The sequence below is a fragment of the Excalfactoria chinensis genome, chromosome 10 (genome assembly GCF_039878825.1).
Source record: "Excalfactoria chinensis isolate bCotChi1 chromosome 10, bCotChi1.hap2, whole genome shotgun sequence".
Taxonomy (NCBI): Eukaryota; Metazoa; Chordata; class Aves; order Galliformes; family Phasianidae; genus Excalfactoria; species Excalfactoria chinensis.
Window position 1 is genome coordinate 10,704,772 of NC_092834.1, and position 20,705 is coordinate 10,725,476.

The 20,705-nt window shown below is 35.7% G+C and overlaps 1 protein-coding gene across 3 annotated transcripts; it reads left to right on the forward strand.

The window, feature by feature from the left end:
• Window positions 1–381: 381 nt before the first annotated feature.
• On the forward strand, window positions 382–20,334 carry CYP19A1 (cytochrome P450 family 19 subfamily A member 1). Of its 3 annotated transcripts, none has more exons than XM_072345491.1 (10): window positions 382–465; window positions 5,992–6,156; window positions 7,263–7,413; window positions 10,052–10,206; window positions 11,404–11,580; window positions 12,194–12,308; window positions 12,782–12,896; window positions 13,506–13,668; window positions 15,463–15,704; window positions 18,385–20,334. In XM_072345491.1, the coding sequence occupies exons 2-10, from the start codon at window positions 6,015–6,017 to the stop codon at window positions 18,631–18,633; spliced, it is 1,509 nt and encodes a 502-aa protein (XP_072201592.1). In that variant the 5' UTR covers window positions 382–465; window positions 5,992–6,014; the 3' UTR covers window positions 18,634–20,334. The 3 variants fall into 3 exon arrangements, with proteins under 3 accessions (XP_072201592.1, XP_072201594.1, XP_072201593.1); XM_072345493.1 differs by lacking the exon at window positions 382–465 and adding an exon at window positions 5,834–5,869; XM_072345492.1 differs by lacking the exon at window positions 382–465 and adding an exon at window positions 5,854–5,908.
• The last annotated feature ends 371 nt before the right edge of the window (window positions 20,335–20,705 follow it).

Genomic DNA, 20,705 nt, shown 5'->3' on the forward strand with positions numbered 1-20,705 from the left:
CAGAATGAAATGCTTGAACTTCTCTTCCTTTCTGTTAGAAATCATTAATAGACTGAAACGTGCAAGGGAAAAACTTAGTATCATTTCTGATAGTTGCACCTCCGTTTAAACACCACATCTATTTCTTTGTTATTTAAAGCCTTCAATCATGATAGAACTTTTCTGTTTTGCTATCCAGTCACAATTCTAATCAGTTCTAGACATGTGTATCTCCATCACTAGCAGCTGATACACTGAGCTGTAGAGGTAAAATTACAAAATTCTCTTTTCAATAGCAGTGGCCCCTGATCTATTACAAAAAAACAAACTTCCATCTCTAAGCAACTGATCTCTTAGCAACAAGAAGCACCTGCATAAAAGATGCCACAGAGAGTGATCACCAGAAAACCTACTGAGATCTTTACAAGAAGAACATCAGTAAGAAAGATAGCACTCTTCGCTGGTAAAATCCAGAGGAGTACACAGGTAATTTTTTAATTCATGTGCTGTATTTTCTTCAGACTGTGTGAATGGGACATTACAGAAATGTAGGTGTGATTGTGGAGTAAGGATACTTTCTGCTGATTTGATTCGACTTTCTGTAATTAACTTTGTATGGATGACCTTGTCATTATCTAAACAGATTTCTTTTTTTATTGGAAGATCTACAGATTTTAAACCGAATTCTTGGCATGAAAATTACAAACTTAACTATATGGTCATTTTTCTACAAAGTTTCTTATTTAGGAAAGAAAGTACAACATTCTTGCTGAACAGTAATCCTTAGAAACTTTCCACCTTATTCAAACCTTCAAAGTGCTTCTATGCATCAAGTGCTATAACTTTTTAGTTCTTTTAGGTACTAACTCTGCTGATTTGAAACAGAAAAAAGAAAACATGTCCATTGCCTCTGTGGACTCTGATTTCACTTCACAGAGGACTGAATTTTGCTCCATTCACTACACTTCATGTAATGATGCGAAGCGTGACAAAGTTAAGGTATGATACATAGGAGAGAACGGACACTGACAACTGTTAAGGACAAATAGCAAGCTAACAGCTGGAGCTAACTTTTGTCAGCAAATTTGGAAAAAACAGCATTTCCAGGTTTCATTGACAAAGGAGTGAAAAACTGAATTATTAGTGAAGTTTAAAAAAATCATTAAGTGGAACAAGTCTGGAAATGGTTTGTTCTCTCATGACTTGCTCTAGCTTGGTTAGTGCATGCTGTGGGGAAGTGCCATCTTTCTTTAAGCTTCTGCTTAAAGTACAATCAGAGCTTCTGGTGTCCTAAGGGAACTTTTGAGGTAGACAGGCAGTAATACAGAGCCTTACCAACACTGCAGAAGTTTGTTTCTCTCTGTACATCTTTTTGATGGTGTATGTGCACTGACATACTTATTCTGCTTCAGAAATGTATGTTCCAAATGAAACTCTTTTACTGTCTAATGTGGATAGTACTTTTCATAGACGTTATGTTGGTTCCTAAGCAACAGCAAGACCCTTTGTGAAAGGTACAAGAACTAGCAAGTTATTTTTCCAAATCATGTCAGACTGTAATTAAAAGCCCAGAGGAGGACATGGTCCAAGATTTAATTTCAGATCATTATTCTTCTGAAAGAAAAATCCCAATTCAAATAATTATAGATTGTTCAGGAAGCAGAAATCCTTATTGTACAGTCAATTGGGCAGCACAGAGAGTACCTTGCCTCACATTTTCACATTGTATAAATAGCTACAAGAAAATAGTACACATAATATCCAGATATAGGGAGAGAACTCCTGAGCTGGATATGATTTGATCACATCTTTGCTGAAATCACAGCAACAAAAGCCCACTGCAGAAACTTTAAATGGCTCCTTCACGACACCTGCACGATAGGTGTGATGGAACTTCCCAGCCACACCAGTTCTAGACCACTGACTCAAACCCTAGAAATGGCTAAAAAAGGTAACTATGGGCAGTGCGTTTGTTTCCTAATCGGCATATTTTAGCATAGTTATACTTCTGTGCTTGTGCTAAAGAATTGATGGACTTTCAAAGGAACAAGACAACTCTCTGTATCAAAGTTCGTCCGTGCCATGCAGGTAGTACATCTGGTAATAACCACCCACTTTGGACTAATTCTTCAAAAGAAAGGCAGCCAAGCAACAAAAAAGGTGTATTCATTTTTGTGGTTCTTAGATTAGATGATCACTTTTCCAGTAGTACTACAAATGACCTCATATTCCACAGCTCAGATGTTAATTTATTATTTCACAATAAAGTCCACCGTTTGAAGCCGGTGTTGAAATAATAATACAAACTCCTTCAGTATAAGCTCTATTAAATAAATCTGACGTGCAGTCAGAGACAGCTCTCATCCTATTTTAAGTCCTATAGTCCCTATACAGCGAAGATACTTACTTGCTTAAAACAAGCAACTATTTTATTTGCAAAAAGGTACTGTGTACCTTTTAGGCTATGAAAACATCAAAACACTATGGTCCAACAGAAGCAGTTGTTTAAAAAAAGTAATTGGTAGTGTTGAACCATGCCCTACACTACATACATTTCAAGAGGATTCACTTCAAATCTATGCACTTTATGCCATTTGAAAGCCCACTAAAATTTGGTATGTTTGAGAAACAGATTTTGAGTACACTGCCTGATTTATTTTCATCAAAAATGACCCCAGTTTGCATGCTCTGAGGTTGCTCTGTGATAGGAAGAGAAGCACAACATGGTTTGCTATCAAAGCAAATACCTGAAATGAACTGAAACACCAGTGCAGAGATACTCTGAGCAACCGTCCTGCTGACCACTGCACACTGAGGCTACATCTACAGAACAAATACAAGCAAACCACTACTAACAGCTACTTGCATGGAGAAGTCTGAAGCTTTAAAGTCTGTATGAAACTGTCAGTCTTAACTGTGTGTAAACTGACAATATTTAGAGTCAGCCCCTAGTAAGAGAGGGAGGCTGCAATGTTTTATGTGGAAAAATGAAGACTTACTAGAACTGCATAATCCAACAGTTATTTTTGTGTGACATTGGTCTATTTAAAATTTCACTTTTGCAAAATGCTTAGTTAAACTTCAGCTAAACTGTTTCAGATGCTGTTATGAGGCACTAATATTTGGAGGTTCATAACAAGGCAGATTCTTCCCTTCCTGACAGCTGAAATACTGCTGAGAAAAGGATTCTAGGACTCAAGAATGGGTTTGTAGTACTCTTATCAGTTCCTTCTTAAATTTATCAGTAAATTTCAGCACTGATTCTGTAAAATACTCTATATTCTGTTTTACTATGAACTACATACACAGCTTGCCCTTCTACTGACATAGCCATTGAGCACCAAGCTCTAGCAGTAAGGATGGGGGATTAATACAGTTTCTACTTAGATACAGAGTTCTTTACTGTGAAATCCTGTTATCGTTCACTGAAACACCTTTTGCAGAGAAAAGTGCTTAACAGAACCCCGAACTTTCTCAGTGTTTCAGTCAATTCTTAAAGATCTGTGATCTATAGGTCCCTCTGCTGGCAGGTGTTTCACAGCCGTTAAGCTCTAAAATTACCTGTACGTGCTTCCAATTAATGTATGTCACAAAAGCATTTCCTTATAAGCTTCCTTCCTCCAATTCTCTGGCTTTGAAAGGTTCCTTCCATCTCCTTCTCCCGTATAAGCAACAATCAGAACCAGCAAAACCCTCTTATCAGACAAATACCTCATCCAGCTGCAAGGGAAAGAAAACGACCCAGAGAAGATTTCAAGATCAAATAGGCAAGAATAGTTGAAGCTTCTTCCGTGCACCTCAGATGTGTTCCATTTCTGCTTACTATCAAAGTTTGTTTACTGAATTTTTAGGTTTTTTTGAGTGATTTTCTTCATAGAAAATGAATATAGGCAGGACAAGTAGTTCAGCTGAAGTATTTGCAAGATGATTTTTCCATTGCCAAGCTGACTTTTCCAACAAAAAAATATTTGGAAATTCCAAACCTGGAAGTGTTCTTGGATTGTATTTATCAAACTGGGGCTAAGAATTTCTCAGTACAAGTAGTGTCAATTGCTTGTTTTAAATACCAATGGAGCCACATTTCCTAATGCTTCCTGTGCTTCAGACAGGTTCCAGAGTATAAAATTAAAATGGATTAAAAAAAAAAAAAGACAGTAACTTCACTCCATTACATTTACATGACAGTCAGGTGCAGCATAGAAGAATGATAGATCTAACAGTGAGGTGCACACTTATGTCACAATCATATCACAGAGAGAAAAATATATATGTATACATATGTGTGTGTGTGTGTGTATATGATGTGACTGTACTTTCACTAAAAGCCTGTAAAATGAAGAAAAGAAGTCAGATCCAGAGAGAAAGTAGTAAGGAAGCGAACTTATGTGCCTTAAGCATGGTCATTTCTACAAAGCTCAGTGAAAGGAATTGGATTAGATAAGACCACTCTATGATTCTAGTTACATATGCACATAAGTGGTAACAAACATAGTACTCCATGCCATTTAAAGCTAAAAATTTCGCTCTTATTATTATGGAAACAATACCATTAGAGAGTGTAGCAGTATTTGTTGTTGAAAGTAACATATAGTTACATGATTTTAAAATCTTTCTGATGACAAAATTCATTTTTAGAACATGCATGAAAGTACAGCAGCTGAACACATACAGACTATGTACATATCACAAGAGGGATACTGCTAACTATTGGAATTGTGTGCACATTTCTGTCACTTGGTACACCATGCCTTGGTTAACATGAACTATAAAAATACAAAGACTTTCATAGCAATTATCCAGAATACAGGAACGTTACAAACACCTGCAAGGTTTTGAGCCACTGCTGCTCCCTTCAGCATGGTTTGGTCTGTAGTGCAAACATTTTGACTGAAAACGCCAATTTCTCACTGTCTAGAAAGCACCTATCGCATTCTTGGCATAGTTTACTATGATGATAGCACCCAGGGTTACTTCAAAGTTAGCCATTCTTTCATCTGTGAGACCAAATCACAAGATAAAAGAGAACACTTGCTGAAAGTAAGGCAACAACAAGCTTCCTATTAAGGAACTACATTGCTCCTGGGAGGAACAAAGGAAACCTTTTTCCTTTTTCTTTTTAGGGCAGAATTAAGAAAATGCTTTACTACCTTATTACAGAGCAGATGCAAGTAGCATCTTTCTATGGTTACGCAAGATTTTCTCATATCACATCCTCCTTCTAATATGTTGTGATTTAAAATCAAAAACTGGCAAAATATTTTCAAAGCCATCCTTCTGCTCCCGCTGTACATCCCAGTGCTGCCCACCTGCTTACTTTTCCATGCTGCTCAAAGTGCTGGCCACTACCTGAAGGACCAGATAATCCACAGTTGTGATTGTTACAGCAGAAACTAATTTTCTCAAAGTATTCACCAATAGAATCACCATAAAGAAATACAATACTTTGTACTTCGCTCAAAGGTTGACTATAAAATATATATATGTTACTTCAAACTCCTGTATCTACAACATGAAAAACTAATATAAGCTTTCTGGAAATTCAATTATTAATACTAGAGGCATTCAGTAAGGAAGGAGGCTAAGAAACAGAGGCAAAAGCCCATGGATGAACTCATTCAGTCCTTCCATGTGCGCTGAGAGTTTAATTTCTTGTGTTTTGGTTAGCAATTTGCAAGGAGTAACCCTCAGTACTGGCCAGCCAAGCCAATGCTGGAGATGAAAGGTCTGACAGCCAAAGCATCCAAAAGCGAGCTTCCATATCAAGGTCAGAGAAGTTTTGTTATTTCCAGCCAAAGAGAGTGTCTGCTGCATGTCTCTTTCAGCCTGTGATATAGCCTGTCCTGGCAAGCAGTCCAAGTCAGTCTCGTTATAAAACACAGCTACCTCAGAGGTAATTTGCTCATTTACAGGGCCTCCAGCAGGTTGAAAGGTACCAAGCAGATCTGAATAGAGCTTTGAGCTTTAAAAAAACCTCTGCCTTGTTTCCCATTCTCTCTCTCCCTCTCTCTAAAGCAAAGCAGAGTCATTTGGAAAAGATGATAGCAGAAACTTTGAATCCACTGAACTACTACACCAGCCTGGTACCAGACTTGATACCAGCTGCCACAGTGCCTATCATCATTCTCATCTGCATTCTGTTTCTAATATGGAATCATGAAGAAACATCATCAATACCAGGTAAGGTAACTCCATGGCATTGCCTAACAGCTGCCAAAGTATTTTTGTTGTTTTTCAAATTTAAATTAGGAGGGAATGCTGAATAATAATTATACACAGCAAAGTTTCCTAATAATAATGCAGAGGTTAATGGAACTGATGAAAGAAATCAGGCTCTATTTAACCTTACCACTTCTCTAACAAACCTGGCCTAGCCATATAAATACATCATTTTGTTTTGCTTCTATTGTTAATCTGCTAGAAATACACAATGTCACCTGACAAATTCTACATGTTCATATTTTCACATGAATTACAAATTCCTGCTTTTTATGTGTTGCATGCTTAAAGCTCACTGAATTATCTGCACTAGAATCAGACAGTACTATCTGGCAAATTAGATTTTAGCAGGTTTTTGTTTTTCACAGACATTGTAGAGGCAAGTTAAACATCTTGTGAAGAAGAAAACCCTCCTTTTATAAAGGATTCAATAGCCATGCTAATTCTGTGATGTTCTCTCCACTTTTTCCTTTTTGTTGTTAGGACATTCAGTGCTGAGTAGGTTCTAGCTGATAACTTTAAGTGCTCATTAATCCATTCTCAGCTCCTATTTCAGCACTAAAATACTCTTTCCTCTTAATATCTATTTTCTCATTCTGGTATTAATAACTAAAACAAATATATTAAAAGAAATTAATTATATTTTATTATAGCATGAGGATATACAATTTTACAGGCGCTATTGCCAAGGTCACTCAAATGGTTCATTAAAATCACAAATAAATAAGTCATATACTCTACCACCAATTCTTTCTGGTGTCTAGCCATTGTTCATCCAATTGCAAGCAATCTCAAAGCAACGGTTTGAAGTTGTGTGTAGAAATACTGAATTATATTTGCTGTATTCACACTGAATGGCTTGTCGGTATTCAGAGATAATAAATGAGCTTCCAGCAAAGCAGATGCAAGTTTCTGTAAGACAAAACTTCAGAATGGGATTTTATGTGGTGCCCAGTGCAAACCTTGACCGTAATGCAAAAAGGACAGCTTCCAAAGGGCTGATTTTTGGTGACATATTCTTGTCCATGAACTCTGACAAGAGAAAACATTTCTTACTTTTCCCTTAGGGCCAGGATACTGTATGGGAATTGGGCCTCTCATTTCACATGGGAGATTTCTCTGGATGGGAGTAGGTAATGCCTGCAACTACTACAACAAGACATATGGAGAATTTGTGAGAGTTTGGATCAGCGGTGAAGAAACATTTATAATTAGCAAGTAAATCCTTATTTTCTATCTTCAATAAATTGAAAAAGTGGTTTCATAGATTGAACAGCATTTTTGCTGCATTTTTGCTGATGTAGAACTGAAATAACTGCTTTACAAAATTATAACATAATCCCTTTTATTCCCTGTTGCTCATGGATCTTTTTCTAATCTTTTGTTTCTTTAAAGACTGTTATTGAGGTCTCTACTAAAGACTACCACTGGATGGAGTCTCTCATTTTCTAAGTGGAAAGGAACAGAAAGATTTATGATCCAAACCTAAAAGATGCTTACAGCTTACTATTCCATTTAATATTAGGATGACACATCACACATGATTGCTGATTGATCGACTGCCACACATCTTTAAACCAAACTTTAGTTTCCTGTGTTAAGATTCTCCTTAAAATGAGAGTAATGCTTGAAGATTATGGCTGCAGTTCAGCAAGGTAATTAAGCAAAAGCAGCATTACAGGATCACGAGTAATTCCACTGCAATTACTGAAATTACTCCTAGAATTTAATTACATAGAGTACTAATAAATAAATAAATAAATAGCACTAAAGAAAAACAGCAGTAAAAGATTTACGGTGCACAATGAATAAAAAAAAAATTATTAGCAATATCAATCATATTCAGCTCTCATTACATAAAGTTTTATGAAAGACAGTGCAGGAAAGGCAACTTTTACAGGATTTCCCAGGAGTGATGCAAAGAAATGAAGCAACATGGAGAACATAAAAAACAAACAAAAAAAAAAAAAAAAAAAACACACAAAAAAAAAAAAACAACTTTTTTTTCAGAGTGCTTCATAAATTCACTCCACAACTAAACAATATCCCAACTTCAGTGCATAATCCTCCTTGTTTTGACTCCTATCCCTATCCCATATTTGTTTACTTGTAATACTTGTACCACATAACATGTAATCTTTTCACCACTGCTTATGCAAAACCATGGTGAAAACCCAGCACTGATGAAATCATTAACAAAATTCCCATTTATCTTGCCTAGCTGAAAAAAAAAAAATAAAAAAAAAGAAAATTTATTAACCCATTGCAATTTGGTCCACAGAGAATTCAAAGCAGCATAGAACCTTATTATTTCATTTCCATCTGATTTTACTTCTTTTTTGTTAGCTTTCATTTAATCAGGTCTTCATCATGTTGGCATTGCTAAAATGCTAGCTCCCTCTAAAGGAAATATCTCACAGCAATAAGGTTAGTCACAACATGTTGGCCAACACATTTGAAAACAAACCTTGTAAGCTCTAAAAACAGAAATATGTATATGCTGGATTTACCCGTATTTCTATTTAGGAATATTCATCCTACATATTTGGCTTTAGGAAAATAAATAAATAAATAAATAAATAAATAAAATCTTTTTTTTTATCTAATATTTTTACATGAATAATTCCACTTGATAATATTATGATGCTGCATACCAAAAGATCCAACTACGTTTAGGCTTTCTGTACAAGTCTAGGAATGAACAAATAGTTACAGAATCATAGCTGAAGTTTAACATGTATCACGATGAATTTATTAACAGCCTGGTCAATTTTATTCATCATAGAGAAACTGAAGTCTCCCAACACATATACTAAATGCGTGGAAATAAATAGAATGCCTGTATTCTTTAACACACTTGAATGAAAGTAGGAATCATAATCCCTCAAATCTGCCCTGTTACTGCCTTTTTCTTACTCAAGGAAGTAATAGATAGCCCCAACTCACTCCAAATGTAATATGCTGTTTGCAGCAACCCCCTACATACAAATTAGAAGGGTAGATGAATGGATAGATTGATAGAGATATACCATTCTTCCCAAAATATTGGCCAAGGATTACAGAAATTGATAGGATACAATGGTTAATACATCTGGAAATGCAAGCAATCAACTGCAGTGAACGCTACCATAAAAGAAACACAAAATGTACATGGATGTAAAACACTTCAGTTCCACTGCCTCATTTTTTTCTATGGTATGTGTGCTATCCATCATATTTTTTCTCAGAATATAATCTGCAATTTTCTAGGGCAGTTTTACTCAGCCTCTGATATGAACACTTGAGGGTCTGAGGAGGTCCCCTGTAGCAATTTTTAAAAGCACACATCAGCTAGTAGTAGAATTGAGTTATAGATGTCCATCCAGAAAAAAAAAAAAAAAAAAAAAAAAGGAAAAAGAAATATTAAAATCAAAAGAAATCAATTTAAAACACTGACAATGTTAGAAAAAGAATTTCACTATGTAAGACTGTATACATCTGTCACTATTTTGCAGCATTTTCTAAAATATCTGATACTGGTTATTGCCTGAGTATATGCGTGGATCCTTATTAGAAACACAGGTTATGGAAGTACAAACATTATTCATGTTAAAATCTTTTGGTGACAGTTTGTATTTTAACTGAAAAACAAACAAACAGGTTTAAATCTAGATAGAATGCATTGTTGCTCTAATATAAATTCTGAAGCCATTTAATCATTTTCTTAATCATGTCATTTGAGCAAAATGTATTCTCAGTTTATGCTTGCCCTTACAAGTCAACACTTCTGAGAGCATCAGAGAAAATATTCTATGAACAATCACTGAAACTGCATGTTATTGTTTTGTTTTCTTTTCTCCCCACTTCTCTTTCCCAGATCCTCAAGCGTATTCCACGTAATGAAACACTGGAACTATGTTTCTCGATTTGGGAGCAAGCTTGGATTACAGTGCATTGGCATGTATGAAAACGGGATTATATTTAATAACAACCCAGCACACTGGAAGGAGATCCGACCCTTCTTCACCAAAGGTAAATCAGCATGCATTAACACACCACTCTGTCACACGGTCTGTTTCTTTCTGAAACATTGTGTGTCCTCTGCATAATTAAACTAGAGGGGCCAGTTCTCTATGATCACAAAACACTTTTTCACACATTTACTGTGTTTGTTATGGTATTTGAAAAGAAAAAAAAAAAGAAAAAAAAAAAAGGATGCCCACAAATAATGTATAAAAATAATTGAAATTTCAAGTCCAGTATTCACATTAGCTCAGCTGGCACTTCCATAAATGTATTTAGCAGATTCTGTCCAAGTTTCTGTCCATACTTTCTATGATATTCAGGCCTTTCCTACTTGATTTTGCAATTTTAAACTACCAGCAGCTCTGTGATGACTGAAGACAGTAGAAAAAAAATACTTTCTTTCCTCCTTATTCCGAGAAGTACTGGTTCTCTCAATTTACAAAGCAGACAGCCTCTCTTCTCAACTGCAAATGTACAACCCCTCTCTACATGTATTTGATAACATAACGTACTCCAGGCAATTACAGAAGTTCTTACATGGAAAAGTAATTTGATTAGAGTACCTGGGGCACTCAGCACTGAGTCCATTCCAGCTAAAGCTTGTCATAAAACCCCACTGAATTATACAGCAGAAGAACATTTGGGTTCTTGAAATGAAAATAAAAAAAAAAAGAAAATAAAAAAATCTCTCATGCCAGTATCTCCAGCATCCATAGGTGAACAGACAAATATTGACTAATGCACAGTGTTCTACTAGAGCAAGCTTCAGTATGTCCACAGCAACACCATAGGTTGCCAGCAGCTTATTGCAAAGCTTCTATGGTGTTTACTCAGGAGATGTGTTCCCAGGAATGCTGATTGTCCTCCCTGTGAGCCCTCCAAGCCAACATCCCTGCTCAGTGTACTTGTGAGCAAGACAGGCTGCCCACCATGCCTGTACAGAAGATATATACCTCCTGCACCAAAAAACAGCATGATTAGTGCCAAACACCTAACGTGACATGAACCTAGCACCAAATGCAAAGTAGTTGGATGCAAATAAAGTTTGGTTTTTTGTTTGTTGCCATTCTAACTAAAAATGCAGAATGATTTTATTCCAGTCACTTAAACTACAATTTTATTTATTTTACTAACACTGTAATAGCTAGCAAATTAATAATAAGGTATAAAACTATTGATCATCTTGTATCTATGTATTTACAGCCCTATCTGGTCCTGGTCTTGTGCGCATGATAGCCATTTGTGTTGAATCAACAATTGTTCACCTGAACAAACTAGAAGAAGTGACCACTGAAGTAGGAAACGTCAATGCGTTGAACCTCATGAGAAGAATCATGCTTGACACATCTAACAAGCTCTTTCTAGGGGTCCCTCTGGATGGTACTAACAGCTTTGTTTTATACTTCATGGGCATAAACAAGAAATGTTCATTGACGTCTCTCAGAGTTGTTGTTTCAGAGAACAGAACAAGGACACGCTATTATATCACTAAATGATTTACTGAAATTGATAAGTAATTCTAATCATGAGAATATTTTTGGACTGAAAATATATACTTTGCTTTTCAGAGGGTTTTGATGCTACAATTCCAACATTATCACCACGTAAGAATCAAAACACAAATGAAATGATTGCAATAAATCCAATTTTCTCTCTGCTTGTTTCACCCTCAAACCTATTTGACCAAAATAATATTACCACCATACACAAATGAACACATTTCAGCACACTGCAAGAGAGTTCTACTTCTGCTCTCCCATGGGAGAACATCTCTGGTGGACACACCATCTCCTTTTACCTACCTACCAAGAGTTTTTACAAAGAAACATACCTCATCTGCAGTGTGCTGTAACTGTTTCCTAATGGCATCTACTACAAAATGTTATCAACTTAGCAGGAGCAGGGCCTTATTATTAATTTCCCTGAAGCATTTCTGCTGTTTGACTATTGAAGTTCAGATTTCAAACTGCTGTTTATTTACATCTATTTTCAGAAAGTGCCATTGTACTTAAGATTCAGAACTACTTTGATGCTTGGCAAGCTCTTCTATTAAAGCCTGACATATTTTTTAAGATTTCTTGGCTTTGCAAGAAGTACGAAGAGGCAGCGTAAGTATCAACAGTTTCTACAGGTTTGCCTAAGATTCTTTCTTTCTAGAACACCTTTCTTAAAACTATTTTCTTAGAAAGTAAATTGTTTCAATGGTGTCTGACTGAAGGCCACTATTCTACAGAAACAGGAAAGAAAAATGCTAAGAGGATGATCCCAGGGGGCCATTTAAAGTCCTTGCCTACACAGTTCTAATTTACTTACCAAAATATTAACCATGCCAGCTAAAATATGAAACTAAGTTGAAATCACTGGTTCAGTTCAAAGAGGAAAGGAAAAGCCATCTTCTGGGGAGAAATTCAAATATGAGTTTCTGCAAATAACCATGTAGCCATTGTTATGAATACTGAACTTCTATCCTTAAGAGTTTTCATGGGTATAATCTTCATGTTTTTAAAACATTATCTATATCTAATCATACACTAGAAGTCTTCAAATATTAATTAGTACATTGGATTCTATCCACTTTCAGCAAAGATTTGAAAGGAGCAATGGAAATCTTAATAGAACAGAAACGACAAAAGCTTTCCACTGTTGAGAAGTTGGACGAGCACATGGATTTTGCATCTCAGCTGATTTTTGCACAGGTATTGACAATATACTAAAATATTGCCAGCTTTGATTTTTTTTAATGTTCATTTTCTTTCAATAGCAATAGAGAATTTACGATTTAAAGAACACATACCTATCAAATTCAGATCATCAAGAAGAAATACAAGTTAGTCTGTCTGAAGGAGTACCTCAGACAGGTGGCTTAAACAATATCCTGGTTATTCACACCTTAAACAGCATCCTGAAAACTATTGAGTGAAGTGCATCCAGGGATATGCATTCTCTCTATCCCCCATGTTTTATCCTGATGTATTGTCTTTTAGTTGCAAAGGCTCCAAGTGCTATGTAAATCCTATCTTGCATTATCTCTGTCAGCTCCCATACTTTGTGGGGAAAGGTAATAAATCAGTGAGAATCTGAGATAAGAACAAAGCCTCTCTTTTCTGTAAGATCATATGCACCTATTAAAACATTTCCCTCAAAGAAAAAAGAATGCTACTTAGCAGATAAGGGATGAGACTGTCAAGACCTTCATTTTCATTTAAACGTATACTAGGTCCATTCCATCCTACTGCTATGGGATGTTCATTGGCATCAGGTCAGCAATCAACATTTTCCCCATTTTTTTCCCCCAATTTTTCTAGAACAGAGGAGATCTGACTGCTGAGAACGTGAACCAGTGTGTGTTGGAGATGATGATCGCTGCTCCTGACACTCTGTCTGTGACTCTCTTCTTTATGCTAATACTGATTGCAGAGCACCCCACAGTGGAGGAGAAGATGATGAGAGAAATTGAAACTGTTATGGGTAAGCAGGGGTTGCAAGGCCAGTGGCTCAGGAATATATTTTTGCTTGAGCAGTAACCTAGTTCCTCACTCAAAATCTGAAAATTCTAAGGATTTTCTACTAACATAACTATTTGCTCTAATGTACATGTCCACTTTATGTGGACAAATTTATTCAAGATCAAGAGAAAGATGAACAATTTTTAACATAAATTGTAACTGGATTCATCAGAATTGACAATTTTGAGGGGGAAAAAAAAAATTCTTCTCCCATAAAAGCAGCAGTACGAATCACCTCAGAAGTTCCATTGGAATTATTTTCAGTTTACCTTGCAATAGTAAAAGGGGACACGCATTTCAAATGCTTCTAAACCTAAACATCAACATTTCTCTGTGTACGCACAGAAGTGAAGTTTCACTATGACTGCAGGACGGTAACGTTAAAGAAAACAAAAACTTTTATATCATTCTGCTGCCATCCATTTTAATCTCAAACTGGTTTCCTCTTTAAATACTACTAATGATGAACCACCCAAAACAATCAAAATATTTTAAGGTTGTATTCTCCCTTTCTCTAGCCTTCATTCAAAGTTTAAACTCTACTGAACTACAAAGAAACCAACTTCATCCAATCCTGTGCTCAGTTAAGCACTGGAAGCATATTAAAAAAATCATTTCCTTATTCTCTAAGGTACTTCTATGTCTCAAATACAAAGGAAGAGCTATCAAAGCTTCTTGTAAATATTTTGGCCTCTTTTTCCCCCACTTGAGTTAGGAGACTTTTGTCTACTTATGGAAATTTTTCTGAATGACCCAAAACATTAAAACTGAAGGAAATTCAGAAATATCTGGGAAATCCAAACAGTGAACCTTCTTGCTACTGACTCTTGCAAAAACTTTGAATCCTATTAGGCACAACAGCAGCAAAATCTTCCACCAATACATAGTGCAAAGGTTTTTTCTTACTGTACTTGGATATAATATCAGAGGTTAGACTTAGATTCATCACTACATAAAACCTCTATAAAATCCTTATAAATCAGAGTACATAAATCTTGAAGTCTGCTAAAATAAGCTGCTTTTTACCCTTACAAAGTAATGTTTTCTTCACCAAACACTGCATAGCTTGAAGTGGCAAGTACTAACTTACTGACAACTCTTTGTCCACAATCAATTTCCTAGAGTAACTGCCACCCATTGCTATTCTGTTGCTTTGGTGCAAAAAGATTTCTGATTTTACAAATGTCATTTGAGAGAACGTACAGTAGATTCTGAATCACATTAAATCCTTTTACCAAGAAACACTTCAGATTTCAAACCATTCCAGGAAACAAGTTGCATCCTGCTCTTCCCTTGTGGCTCAAAAGTATTACTTCACAATTCAGTGAAAGGTAATATAGCAGTAGGAAATTACTAAAGATGTCACACATCCTACAACTAGCTATGAAACGTCATAGTTGAGATTTGCAGTTCCTTGATTTTAAAGAAGCAACAAAGGCTGAAGAGCAGTACCACATCGTTAGAATTTTAAAGAAATAATTTCAGGCTTCACCTCAAGAACTGTGTTCCATTTCAGGCCCTCCACTACAAGAAAGACCTCAAGGTCTCCTTGTCCATTGTTACCAGCCTGCCTATACTGCTCATTGGGTGGGGGTTGGTTATCACAAAAGGAAAAGATACATAAAACTACACAGAAGCTGATGGGTATTTCCTACCATTTCAGGAACTGAAAATCTTCCTAAAATATTTTGTAATTTGTATGATGAATCTTAGAAATTCATAACCAACTGTGTCACCATTTGTTTTATTCCTGAAGGTGACAGAGATGTACAGAGTGATGACATGCCAAACCTCAAAATTGTGGAGAATTTTATTTATGAGAGCATGAGATACCAGCCAGTCGTGGACTTAATCATGAGAAAAGCTTTGCAAGATGATGTAATTGATGGCTATCCTGTGAAAAAGGGGACAAACATTATTCTCAACATTGGACGTATGCACAAGCTGGAATTCTTCCCAAAACCAAATGAGTTTTCTCTTGAAAACTTTGAGAAGAACGTAAGTTTTCCATCTTATTTCCTACAGGATATTGGATATTACTTCTTGACATTCCTTTCTCCTCCTATTTTGATCAAGACCTTTGCGAACAAGGTTTTCCCTTTGATTAAGTTCCTTTCTACCCAGATGTATATCCTGCTTATTACTGTTGTTTTTATTAGAGTTGGTGGACATTTTCCTGTCAAAGAGTCTTATCATTCAAGAATAATGACATCACTGAAAACAAAAAAATTTTGCAGACACCTCAATTTAAATATTCCACTGAAGAATGTCCAAGACACACATCTTTTCCACCATCTCTGATGCTAGGCAAAAAAGGCTTTAGGGAGCAACAGCCGTGCAAGCAGTACGTAAAGAGCTGAGGCAGTGCAAGGGGTCCTTGGTGAAGGGAAGCAATATAGTAATTCCCAAGAGACAGACTGTAGCACCTATTCTGTTTATTAATGAAAATAAGCAAACACTAAGTAAAAACACACATTTTATAGACTGAATTGGCAATCCTAAATTTTAATCAGCTCAGTAACGCGAATCCTGGGTAATACTGTCCCAGTGCAACACACCATTTAATCTACGTTTCATTCCCAAAAGAATTTTTTCTATTTGCAATCCCCTACTACTGTAAATCATTATTGAGATTGTTTCTACTCAGAACTCTGCTCTTCTGATTACTGATTAAACAAATTGTTATTAAAAAATACATTTGTTCAGCAGTAATCTTATGGAGAAATTAAAAATGCATTAAAAAAGACAGACCAGTTCTGTGGCAAATTTGACTTCTTGTTTTTGACTGTTAACCATGCAGGTGGAAATGAAAGAATGAAAGAGGAGTCATAATATATGAAATATTAACCATTGGTAAGCACAGCTGTGAGGCAGTTAGCTAGATATCTAATAAAAAACAACCAGCCATGCAGGAGTGGAAGGCATTACCAATTTCCCTACTAAGGAAATCTCAGCTGTGCAATGCTAGCCTTTTTTCACAGATGCACAGATTTTCATGGCATAAGCATCCTCTTTATATGGTCTAGTGGCCTGTCAGTTATTAAAGTTGTATGGGGCTAAAGGGTTAATCCTTTCTACAGCTTTCATAACTCATTTTGACCAACAGAATAAAAAATCTGAATTCATTTTATTACCAGGCAAAACTTCTTTCCCTAAGATGTTAGAGGATGCTCTCATAAGTGTTCACAACAAGAAATTTCAGTTCTAAAGAAATAAAGAGCCACTGTGATACCTGAAAAGTAGTAAAACACCTGAAGACAATTAAGAAACGGGGAGGGGAAAAGTTACGTATGCTTAAGTCAGAAACATGGAAAAATCAAGGGCATCGTAACTGACTCACCTTACTGAAGTAACTACTCAGTGTGAACAGATTCCATTTTGCCACCCATTGTTTTCATTCTAGACATTTCTAGAAGAATGGCTTTCTTGCTTACTTTATAAGCACACTTAGCTTCTAAAAATATTTCCCCTTGACCAAATATTTAACCACACATTTTCTAACTGACTTGATGTATGATGTTTGCTACATAATTATTCTAGTGAGCACGATTCTCTCACAGTTCTCTAAGTGAATAGCAACCCACACCATTATTTATAAGATGACATTGTTAGAATCTAAATATTTTTTCATTTTCACAGACTGTCTGCTTGCTATTGAGCTGTACTGCCAGCTGCTGCACTTGCTTTGTATTATGAGCATTTGTATTTAACTATCATCTCTCAAAAAGTATATATCTCAGTTTATTTGAAATTATTTAAATGAGGAAAAAAAATATCAGTGTAAAAAATGAGGGGAAAGAATTTCTCTAGAAAATCTAATATGAAGCATCCTTCTGTATTCCAACTTAGGATTCAATAGGAAATCAGAAACAAACAGCTAACATTCTTTTTAACTGTGAAATACATTAATGAAGAAAGAATTTACCTAATTGCTTTTCTTTATTCATATGAAGTGCCTTGGTACTTCATAAACAGTAACATTCACATTTCTGGGGTCTGTTGGATAGTTATCTATTCAGCGTTGCTAAAAGTAGCAGAAATTTTCTGTGCACTCTTCAGTAGTTCTGGGAATCTTAAATTTCACATTTTAGTTGATAGAACAGGAGATAATCATTTCATAAATGTTAAATAAAATTTTCAGCATCACATTTTTATGAGAAAATTGCTCATTCCTCAGGATCACATTTTGAAAACTGGTATATAGCTTTATGATCAATGTTACATAACAAATTAACATTAAGCTTAGACATGCATGAACTTTGTAAGAAATTAATTCAGAAGTTGTTCTGAAATGTACTTTAACATACATTAGAGTGAAACCTTCCCTGTGGTAAAATCCCTGTAGTTCTCAGGGGACAAGCGAAATGAAATACATGACAGAATCCAACTGCTTCAACTTCACCTTTCCTGCTACCTTTGTATTTGAAATGGTATAGTAGTTATTTCCTGTATTTATTTCCATATTTTGGCCTGACTTGTGTGGAAGGACCATTCAGTAACAGAAAAAGCAGTGTGAAGTTGACATACCTTAGTTATAAGTAGGAAAGTATTCCTCCTAAAGAGGTTCTTTCCATGCTTCTTTCCCCTCCATAATAGGTTTAGTACAGATTTCCATCATTTTTCTGATTTTATCAAGAAAATTTTGCCTTAAGGTGTATCCTCATGTTATTCTGTGCAGGTTCCATCACGTTATTTCCAGCCATTTGGATTTGGACCTCGGGGCTGCGTAGGAAAGTTTATTGCCATGGTAATGATGAAAGCAATTCTGGTGACATTTCTGAGACGGTGCAGAGTACAGACAATAAAAGGAAAAGGACTTAACAACATCCAGAAGAACAATGACTTATCCATGCACCCAATAGAAAGGCAGCCTCTGCTGGAGATGGTTTTTACACCAAGAATCACAGACAAGGATCAGAGTGACTAAAGTGGATCAGTATTAACAGTACAGGGCACTCACAGCCACTTTAAGAAATGCCCTTTGTTCCCAGGTAAACATTTGTTGCAACTAAACCACTACACCAACTATCCACTTGTTTGCCTACCCGACACAACATGTTCTGGCCATGAATTCCATTGCAAAGTAATAAGACCAAATTATCAAAATAGTCCTGTTGCCAGGTGATGCCACACTATTCCTGACCACTTTGTAAACCATCATTCAGATGAAGTTATGCCTTGCTTTTCAAATAGCACAAGGTCAGATTTTGAGGGCCAAAAGCCCTGCCTGCTGCTCACTAAATTCCAGGACTCGGTTTTGGCTTCTATTTGTCCACCTCCCCAACCCCCCAGTCATTCCTGATGGACATAGCAGTACTTAGCGTGAAAGTTCTAATCATCTGTTTTTGGAAACTTCTGAAAAGTACTAAATTTGACTTTAAGACCATGAAATGGTTTAAACTTGGTCCTTTACAGAAGAGCTATATAAATACCTAAGTTTCTTGCCGAAAATGGAAAACATGAAAATTTGTAGAGTATAGTCTGAAATCTGCTGGCATCTCTGCTAGCCTGATGATGAATTTCTTCTTTGGTCAAGAAGAAAGACTTTCTGGGTTTACTGCCAGCATTCTTTGGCAAAGATTTTCCATTTTGAGTAAGCTTCAGTGTTCTTATCACATAACCTAAAGAAAAATTTCCAGGATAAAGTGCCTTGATAAAACTAACCAAGGAACAAAAGTTTTATATTCAATTTTTCCTCCAAAATAATTTAATTATTATTTTTTAAACTATAAACAGAAAAAATTATGTACTTGTTTAGAAAACTTAATTATGTTAATTAACCTGGTCCCTTGGATCACTGTTCTCAGGTACAGGTCTGACAGACAAAGATTTACTCAAGTAGCATACAAAAACTACTCACAACCAATAAATAAATGTTTGATCCAGTCAGGGGTAATGAATTAAGTCAGAGTGGAATTGCTGATGAATTCAAGAGCTGCACATTTAAATCAAAACAGCATATAAGTAGTCTACAGGAATTTACATATATATAAATATAGATATTATAAATCTATGAAAGAAAAGCAGTTTCATTTTTTACTTTGTCAGCAAAACTGCAGAATTATTTTCCACTGTAATTCAGGTGCACTCTGTTTCGTATGCTTTGCAAATACTGATTCTGGTACTCAAGTTTCTGTAGAAGTTATTTTTGCCCATATTTTGACAATGGACCTGTTTGTTAACCTGAGCTGCTATCTAATCTGATCCCAGTTCTCCATACCTCTTCTATTGCTGTCATACAGTGGTCTATTTGCATGAACATTTGCATGATGAGGCAAATTTCACTACATATGTTTCATCAATTTCTGTTCTCAAACAACATTTCAAAGCTTACCATGTGGACATAAATGATTTAAATCTTTTAGATGTATATATGCCACTGTATATGACTAATTTTAAACTGTGTTTTACTACCAGATACTGTAAAAGTATAGGTGACCTTTACAGCTGTATCAAATCTCCTATCAAGTGACTATTCCATTGTTGTTCAGTTTATTAACACAGAACAAACCTGAAGACTGTTTAATACTTCACTGTGATTATGGGCTGCTCACAGCACATAAATGTAATACGTTGCTCTAAAATAAGTGGTCATCAAATAAAATCTGTATGCACAAAAACATGCTTTAAATTATGTTTCATCATGTTTTCCTAATCTAAAAGCAAAATAGATGACAAAAAAGTTTACATGTATGTCTACATATGGAAACAAAGCGATTATTAAAATACTCTAATATTAAAATAGATACAGGGAGCAAATAGCATACACTAGAACTCATGAGAACTCTTTAATGTTACTTCTTGAAAAAATCTATTCACTTTCAGATATCATGAGACACTCTCAAAAACATTTATCCCAGAATTTTACAAGCCCTAGGAGTGAAAATCGATTTAAACAGGAATAAACAACTGACAGTTTATTAGATGGTCGACTGTTGGTATTTTCCAACACAACTGAGTTAATAGCCCATTAAATTCAATTTTAACTTCAAAATAAAA